Below are 9567 nucleotides of genomic sequence, written 5' to 3' on the forward strand. Positions count from 1 at the left end.
TAATTTGCATTTCCACTTTTAAAATGAGAATTTCATAAGCGTTGATGTTCTGAGAGTTAATAAAAGCATATTATAATGCAAGCATTGGTTATATTAACTTAAAATTTATTTAAAGATAATTTTTTTAAACAGTCTTTATAACTAAACTATGTACCGTTTTAAAGAAGAAATAAATATTTTTGCACAGTCCTAATGAGTTAACCCTAACACTTATTCTTCAACAGAGTCGAAAGCTGGATGTGTATTTCGAGTATGAGGAAAAAATAATGAGCAAATCCACTCTGGATAAATCTCTTCTGGACATGATTTCTGACCCAGATGGTGAGTGCTTTAAGTCTGAACTTGGTATAAAATTTGTTAAGATATGCAATAAATGTGTACCTGCTGGGACTTAAGGGCTGGTAAAGATCTTATGTGCAACCTCTGTAAGACTTGTAAAGAAAACAGGTTTTTATTGATTTTAGTAACAGTCTACAGAGTTTAGTATTTTTGCTGAGTAATAGGCAAAATATTGGCAACTTCTGCAGCACAACTGAAATCCTTTCCTAACTTCTTATTTCTGAAGTTCAAAATATTTTAACTTCTGTGTTTCTCCAAATTTTTTTTAGTATAGCATGGAATTGTATGGTCTGAACAATACTGATTCTTTAAAATCTTACCTGTATAATATATACTTACAAACAGAATGAAAAAGGGAATTTCACAGAATTCTGTTAGATCATAGGGTTCTAATGTAGCTACCTCTTGCTTATGTGAGGAAAAAGATGGATGGGAGAGGATTGGTCAGCTGACTGAGAGACTTACCTGAAGTTTTTTTTCCATGTGTTGATGCAGCTGTGGCATGTCTGATGTCATCACCCAAGAGCAATGCAGCCCAGCTTCTGTTTCACATGTGGTTCATCCATATGTTTATACAGGAGCTTTACACATGGGGTGATACTCAGATTCCCTGTTAGCAGCAGTCATTAGGGGACCCTGTGACAGGTTGAGACCAGAATGGGTTCTCAGCTTTTCATAGTGTCATAGCACCAACTCTTGTTTCAGCTTCTCACAACCTGAGGTGTGTCACAGCCCTCTGACAGATTTCAATACATCCTGATACCAGTTGGCTGGAACAAAATTACCTGCAGAGCAAGATTGTAAAACTTGAGTTACAACCACTGGCTTGGCTGCATATTGGCAAGTATATTGGCAAACATTGAGCTTTGAGAGACCCAGGGTTCCTGCTCTTTTCACAGTGTGCTCTAAAAAAAAATTGGTTTGTTATTGCATGCTTATGTGTGTAGTCTTGTAGCTGCATACTGGACACAGTGTCTGCTTGGAGTTTGTGTAATGATTCATATTTATGGCAAGAATATTTATAAATCCTGCTGACTTTTAAAAATAATGTTTTATTAGTGTCTGTGCTATATAATCAAATGGCAGTAGAAGAAATAGTACATGGTTGGTAGAAGTCTCACCTCAAATTTTGCAGATCTCATTGGATCACGTCTAGAAACTTAACAGACTTTCAGAAAAACTAATGTCAGGCATCAGTCTGTAATTCAGTACAGACATTGATTGGTAATTCGAAGCTAAGAAGAATATATACATAATCTGTACTTTTCTTAAGCATCAACACAAACTAATCCTTTTCCATGTTCAGAATTAATGGTTCATGTACAAAACTGCTCATTTTGATTCTAGCTTTCATGTTTGCATCAAGTTAGATATGAAAGCAGAAATTATTATTCTTGGTAGCATTTCTACTGGATCAGTTGCTTTTTACATGATTCCTCATTTTTTGTCCATTTTAGATTGCGATATAAAGCAAATTGTTTTCCAAGCCTGATGTATCACAGAAGCACAGAATGGTAGGGGTTCGAAGGGACCTCTGGAGATCATATAGTCCAACCCCCTGCTAAACCAGGTTCACCTGGGGCGTATTACCCAGGACTCCAAGCAGGTTCTGAGTATCTCCAAAGGAGAGTACACAGGCTCTCTGAGCAGCCTGTTCCACTGCTCTGTCACCCTCACAGGAAAGACAATTTTCCTCATGTGCAGATGGAACTTCCCGTGTTCTAGTTTGTGCCTGTTACCCCTTGTCCTATCACTGGGAACCACTGAAAAGAGACTGGCCCCATCCTCTTGACACCCACCCTTTAGATATTTATAAACATTGATGAGATCACTTCTCGGTCTTCTCTTCTCCAGGCTAAACAGACCCAGGCCCTTCAGCTTTTCCCTGCAAGAGAGACACTCCAGTCCCCTAATCGTCTTTGTAGCCCTCCATTGGACTCTCTCCACTAGTTTCATGTCTCTTGTGAACTGGGTAGCCCAGGACTGTACACAGTACTCCAGGTGTGGACAGTAGAGGGGGAGAAGAGCCTTCTTTGACCCGCTGGCCATGCTCTTCTTAATGCGCCCCAAGATACCGTTGGCCTTCTTGGCCACAAGAGCACACTGCTGGCTCACAGTTAACTTGTTGTCCAGCAGGACTTCAAGATCCTTCTCTGTGGAGCTGCCTTCTAGCAGGTCAACCCTTAACCTTTGCTGGCGCATGGGGTTATTCCTCCCTAGGTGCCCTTGTTGGTCTTCAGAAGGTTACTCAGGTTGTATCAACATCCCTATTAGCAAAGTTCCTCGGTTTTGTGCAAGAGAAATTTTCCAGATTGGAATTTTCTGCAGGAGCAGCCAGCAGGCCAGAAGAAGACCACAGGAGAGAGATGGAAGGGGTGATGGAAGGGATTGCCCCTCCTGATCCTCCAGCTTTACTGGCTATGCCAGCTGTGGAACACCCCACTGGTGAATCTTGGGGTCACTTATCCTGCCCGCTCCTCGCACATGTGCGGGGTACTCTCTGCCCCCCTGTGTGTGGGATCCAAGCTTAGCAGTGGCCTTGGTCTGCACACCGACCCCTGGCAGTAACTCTAAACATGGAGTGTTATCACTGCTAAAGCCAGACAGTTTGTGAAAATGCTGCTAACTTCAGACAGAGCAGTTAATTAGAAGAGATTTAACTAAGAGGTTAAAATCATTGAGCAAAACCAGCTCTGTTTTACCCCAAACCAGGTCAGTTGCACTAATCTACAGCTCAGGGCTATTTGCTGGCTCTACGCTCAGTCGATATTATTACATCCTGGATGTAATTACTGGTAATGTTGCTGTAACTGTACTGTAAAGTAACTGTACTGTTACTGGATTGGCTTTGCTTTAGTGTTAATCAGTAGCCCTAGAGGCTGCCACCTGGTTTTTGAGTGGAAAATAAAATTGTTCTGTTCTAGGTTTATCAAGCTAATTTCTTCAGAACATTTAGCACTGCCCCTCTTGATGCTGTCACAGAACATAGCCTAGAAAAAAATACTGAACATTTTACAGGCAACTGATCTGGGTCTTCTACCAGCTATGAATTAGATCAGTAGTATGTCAAGAGTTAAGTACTTTTGCCAAACAAAGTGTTTTTCATGAGCTTTAGCAAAATGTACTCAGTACAATCACAGTTTTTTTAAATTTTATTTTAATAAGACAAAATATCACATTGATATGTGAGACCACTTACACTCCAGTGAAGACAAACCTTCCAGGAGTTTTGTAGAATGGTAAACAGGCCCACCAAGGGAAGTGCCCACCTATTCCTCTTGAAACCGAAACACAGTCATCACAGGAGTACTGAAACAAGCTATAACCTGGCAAGCTGGAAACCAAGTTTCCAGGTCAGTTACAGACACCCAAGTCAGTTAAACTGTATATTAGAATGTTTAAGTGTTTTTTTTACCCAAGTGAACTCCAAGAGGATGTCCACCTTGAAAGCTGGCTTTTGGTTTAGATAATTAAAAAATTTCTTCAGTTCTTGACCTTCTGGCTTACTGGTATAGGTTAATAAAACTTATTTCCCAGAAAAAAATGTACGAAGTGATAAATGTTCTTTATGACAACACTTATTCATAACTTCTGCCAAGCTAAATATATGCTCACATTACAAACAAAAGTTACAGATTAGATTAGATGATCCCCTGCTGACATGATTCACATTCCGTACTGGGGGGAAAAAGATCCAAACCAAAAAAACACTTAGTTTTTTTTCTTACCCACAAATACAAGAAAGTGCATTTTTATTAAAGGTTGTAACATATCTAAAGGCATAAAGCTTTTTTTAATGAGGTATTGCATTACAAATTCAAAATGTTTGTTTTGAGAAGTACTTCTGAAATCTTAATTTGAAACTGTGGTCTTTACTAACAGTGAATCTCTTCCGGAAAAAAAGTAAGATTGTGTTCAAAATTTGCTTTAGTAGGTTATAGTCTAAGTAATACAGGGATGGCCATATAATTTTTTTGATCTGGTGAAGATGAATTTTGATTACCATTGATAATGCTTCCCAAGAATTTGTAGCAGTGTTTTTCTTCAATGAGTGGTGTGACAAAAGATGATTCAGGAAGTGAAATCCTTCCTGAAGGCAAGTTGGAAGTTCAGGATTGTTTTCCTGATGAAAAGTTCACATAAGTGCTTTTGCAGCCCTCAATACAGTCAACATAGAGCTGTATAAACAAATTCTAGAGCTAAAAAATACTATGCTCTGACTTTTACAGTTTTCCTTTAGTCTCCTCTTTGATAGATACACTCCCCACTAATTCTTGCAGTCCTCACATAAAATAAAACACACTGCAACTACATAACTTAATTGGTGTGTTATTTGAAGAACAATATTTGCTACAGGGAGAAGAGGGAAGTGTAAGTAAACTTGCAGGAACAGTGAGCCAGCCTAACCCGACTTTTACTAAAATTGCTAAATGTCTGCCTACCATTTTGTACACTGAACAAGGACAGGTTATAGAAACAATTACTGTGATAACTAAAGGTCTGAATGTCCATATATATATTACTCCTGAAGAGCAATTAACGTAGCAGCTTAGTTACAATTGTAGGGTTTTAACTGTTTTTTTCTCTTTTCATTGCAGCGGGCACTCCAGAAGACAAAATGCGATTATTTCTTATCTACTACATAAGCTCAACTCAGGCACCTTCAGAGGTATGTGTATTCTTTACAGCTTCCAACACCAAATTCTAACACACAGGAATTTTCTGTATTGTTTCAGCACTAAGTAGGTGTTTCTGCTTCTATTTGAAGCAAAGTGTGAAATTCCCAGGAAATTAAATTAATTTTGTAGTATTATCAAGGAATCTACTTACAAAGCTTTAGCCACCATTTCAAAAGATATGAATGATTAGTAAGAAGAAAGATTATCTTTTAAAATATTTGGTTCAGAGTTACTGCAGGACATATCTTGGCATGCTTTCTGTTGTTCTTCCTCACTGGTCAACAGAATTAGATAAAATGTTAATACAACTCTTTTTGCTCTCTCTCTCTCTATATATATATACTTGTATATTCAAAAGTATTTGGGTCAGTTGACTAACAGATGAATAATGGAGAAATGCTACTTTTGCCAATATCTGAAAAATTCAAGAAACAATGTCTTCGTATTTCTTTTGAAGTTAGGATGATTAATTTCAAGGAAGATATTTATTATACTGTAGGAATATTGAAATTGTTATAGAAAGTATTCTTATAAATGTATACTAACTCTTCATAATTTTTTTATTTGCTGTTGTGAAATTTTACAGAAACCAGTATCATCAGCTTTTTTAGAGGTGCTAGCATAAAAGACTCTTCCCATCTCTGAAAGTGCAGAGGAGTTTATTCCACAAATACTGTTATGTTTAGTGAGAGCTGTTCCTAGCAAAATGCATTTTAAATTACATTGTCATACTTAGTAGGAGGTGGGATTAAGACTCAATTACTTCTTAACTTTGGTTAATGCTATAACTTTACACTGCTTACTTAATGTTTTACACTGCTTATTTAATGTTTAGATAAGGATGTCTTGCCTTTCCACATACAGATACAAGAGCAGTTTCAACCTTTTACAATTCTCCACTTCATAATTTCAGATTGATTTGGAGCAGTATAAAAAGGCGTTGACGGATGCAGGTTGTAATCTGGCTCCTTTGACCTACATAAAACAATGGAAGTAAGTAATTTCTTTTTTCTCCTACATGAGGCTACAAGTGGGTTGTTTTACAGAACTCAGCATTGTTATCAAAGCGTTATGTATTACTTCTTGCACAGTGTAGTGTATAAGAAGGGAAACATAATTTTGCTCATGTAAATTATCCTTAAACATTCGTTCTGGAATTATTTTTTTCCTGTCATTGTTACAGTAATACGTGCCAATTTTATTTTACAACTAAACTGCATTAATGCCAGAACACCGTTGAACGTGACACAGTAGTTTACTTAATGATCCAAGACAAAACCAACCTACTGAATTAAATGAAAAGTTGTGCTAGTTCAGACTCCAAATTTTTTTTGGTTCATACCGAAGGGCCATGCTGCCTATCAGTTATTCTAGTTTTACATGGTATCAAAAGAGAGGATTTGTCTTTTCAGTGTAAAGTCTAATTCCTTTTAGTTCCTTAACTTTTGTATTTCTAGACAAGAGGGATGAATGTAATAAATAGTTAATTCCTGGAAGAGCTGGAGAAGCAGAAGTTTTTTTACTTTCAGATGACCAGAGTTCTACAGCAGTATGTGCCATGAGAAAAGCATTTGATTTCTATCCGTGCTTTCACAGGGCTTTCACTAAGATGGCGTCAGCTCCAACCAGCTATGGAAACACTACACCTAAACCTTTGGGGTATGCTTTTGATTAATTTTCTGTAAGTCTTTGGGTTCTTTTAGCTTGTTTTAGTCGTACTGAGAGTGTGATTAGTACTATACAAGGCCCAGAATAAAACATTCCCCTATTTGTAAAAAGTTTCAAGTTACAGACAATTACAAGTGCTCATCTCTCCTTAACAGTGCATAGGACACAGTAAAATAAAAGGATCAGTGTCTAAATCCACAAAGTAAATTAAAATGGTGACGTCTGCATCTACACATGAAATGTACTCATGGAAGAAGAATTCAGCACCAGGAAATGGCTCTGACAGCCGTCATTCTGAGCCTTGATTTAGTCAGTGGCAGAAGACAAGAAGAGCCTTGTGTGTTCAAAACTGGTTCTGTAGGACTTGGAGACTGTCAGGGATGGAAGAACACACTGCTTTTTCATTAGAATGTCCTAAACTAGCTGGCTGGCTGCTTGTTGAAAGGTGTAGATGCTAAGGGTAAGGACACAGGATGTGGGACGTGGTTCATTCCGTGCTTGAGAGGATTTGAGTCCTCATTACCAGCTTTACTTTCAGGAGTGCACTGGCACTGTCATAAGGAAACTGGCACAGTATGGCTAGAGAGAATTCCAGCGCTGTATCACTTGGAAAAATTACAAGTTGGTTGGTTGGTTGGAGACACTGAGCATCTCTGTTAACTGGTGGTGAGGAAACCTCCTTGACGGCAGCAGTCAAATCCTTGCATTACTGAAGTTGTAAAATAACCTGTTCAATGGATTAAAGGCTGGAACTCCTATTGATAGGTGAGGATGTGGCTGCTAGATTATAGGGATGTTCCCATACACTTGCCTGCCATGTAGTTTGAAGAATATATTTCATGCCAAATTGAATGACTTAAGCCCCATCAACTTCAATGAGATGGAATGTTAGCACAAAGTTTAAGAAGGCAGATTTTAAGGTCTTACGTATCGCCTTTACTTTGTTTTTCAGTCTGTTTTCACGAGTTATGAATACAGGATCACAGTTTGTAATGGAAGGAGTAAAGAACTTGGTACTGAAGCAACAAGTAAGTTTTAAAACCAATTAAAGAAGTCTATCATATGAACATTTAAAAAACCCATCTTTCACTACCTCTGTCATATTAATAAAATTAGTTGTATGGTAAAAAAACAAACATCAGCCTCTGCTGGTAGATAGATATATCACTTTGTAGCTTCCAGTTTTTATATCAGTATTGAATAATGTCCAAATTTTATTTGGATACCTCCATTTTTGAGGGATTAGATTCCAGTATGTGCAAATAAGACTGACTACAGCATTATAAGAAGAGCAGCTGTGGGATACTCAAACTAGACTAGACCTTCATAAACAAAAAAACCTCCATGTCTTTACTTAGAACAGCATATATTAAATGCATCTATTTCAGAGTAATTGAAAAGCTGAAAGAGTTCATTCTCTGTTCATTTGCAATTCAAGCATGTATAGTTTTCCTGCGTAAGTAATACACAACAACTATAGTCTTGAAATGTGCTTGAAAATCAAAGCGTGTTTATAATGACATGGCCACCTTCAAATATTGACTTAGAAAAATCTTTCCGAACATAACTGGCATGCAAATTTCAATGTACAACCCCCAGAAGAAAGCAAAGAAAAAAAAAAAAATTGGTTGTGTAACTCGTTGTAGCTTAAATTTTGAAGCGTGGTTCACAGAAACCTGCTTCCCTGTAAGGGACACATTATTTTTTCTAATGTGCACTTCTGTGAGATAGCACTAAATAAAATACTTACAATTACAAACCTTAATTCTATATTTTGACATCAAGATTTCTAGGAAAGAATTCATCATACTTTAATTCTTAGTGGAAGAATTGGAATTTCATTTAGAAATACAGCGTATCAGAACTAAATAAAATTAAATCCCAGCTCTAATTAAATGTCCATCTTTTTTGACATAGTTAATGTTACCATAGCTGTTATTTGTTTAGTCATCCTGTTATACACATCATTTATGAGTGAAAAGTACCAACTGTCACGTAAAAGTTTTAAAAAATTTGGTCTGCAGCTTTTTTAGGCTAGTCAATGAAATTAATTCTGCAGGTATTTCACTGTGAAATGATAGGTTGCATTGCACAGTTACAAGTCAGTGGTATGGCATTAAATATAGTTGAGGAAACTTTAAAATATGCAGCTTGCCTATATGTCATATTTTATAGACAGATCTTCAGATAAACTGTTCCTTGTAACAACAGATAATGATATTCTAAATGAGACTTCTTGTATTAAACATTTTGTCATTTCTTTTAACATATGTGGCTTTAAAAGATTAGTACTATTCTTGACAAGATGGCTTGCTTTGTTTTGTGTTCTGAGTGACTCTGAAGCCACAATGCCAATGTTTTCGGGATATTTTTTATCTGGTGTTTCATTCCTTCTCCAGGTGTTTTGGATAGCAAATAAAATGCTATTCTTTGTCATATTTTTTAAGCTTGATGTAGGTCTGTCATATTTCTGTTAAAGTTTACTTTCTATTTCTCATTTGGTCATTTGGATATTTACATTTTTTTTTACTAAGTGTTTTTCGGTTTTATTTGTAGATCATCCTTTGGAATGTCCTTTTTTGATCTATTCTGTCAACAAGACGCATTTCCAATTCTGTTGCTATGTAAACTCTGCCTCATTTTATTAGAGCTGAAGTGGTTTGTCTGTTTAATACTTCAGTTCTTTTGGCCAAGCTAATATTTCCCAACTTAAATAAGGAAAAGTCGTCTTGAAACTCACCTCAGTTTATTCCTTTCCTGTTCATCAACACGTTTATTGCCAGGATTGCTTTTTTTACCCATTTTATTGACAACTTTAGTTTTTTTTCAGAATCATAACCTTAATTCTCATCTTCAGCTTTAAAAATCTTTCCCTACACTG

At 36.8% G+C, this 9567-nt stretch overlaps 1 protein-coding gene across 1 annotated transcript in view; it reads left to right on the forward strand.

Moving 5' to 3' along the window:
* Positions 1–224: 224 nt before the first annotated feature.
* Positions 225–9567, forward strand: part of LOC103772797 (sec1 family domain-containing protein 1-like) — a gene marked incomplete at its 5' end in the record, with an annotated part of 23307 nt that continues 13964 nt past the window's right edge. The window contains 5 exons of the mRNA XM_008940141.1: positions 225–321; positions 4938–5008; positions 5932–6011; positions 6615–6677; positions 7639–7714. Coding sequence (XP_008938389.1) covers positions 225–321; positions 4938–5008; positions 5932–6011; positions 6615–6677; positions 7639–7714 — 387 coding nt within the window. The remainder of the gene's footprint in view (positions 322–4937; positions 5009–5931; positions 6012–6614; positions 6678–7638; positions 7715–9567) is intronic.

The sequence above is a fragment of the Merops nubicus genome, unplaced genomic scaffold (assembly GCF_000691845.1).
Source record: "Merops nubicus isolate BGI_N331 unplaced genomic scaffold, ASM69184v1 scaffold23885, whole genome shotgun sequence".
Lineage (NCBI taxonomy): Eukaryota > Metazoa > Chordata > Aves > Coraciiformes > Meropidae > Merops > Merops nubicus.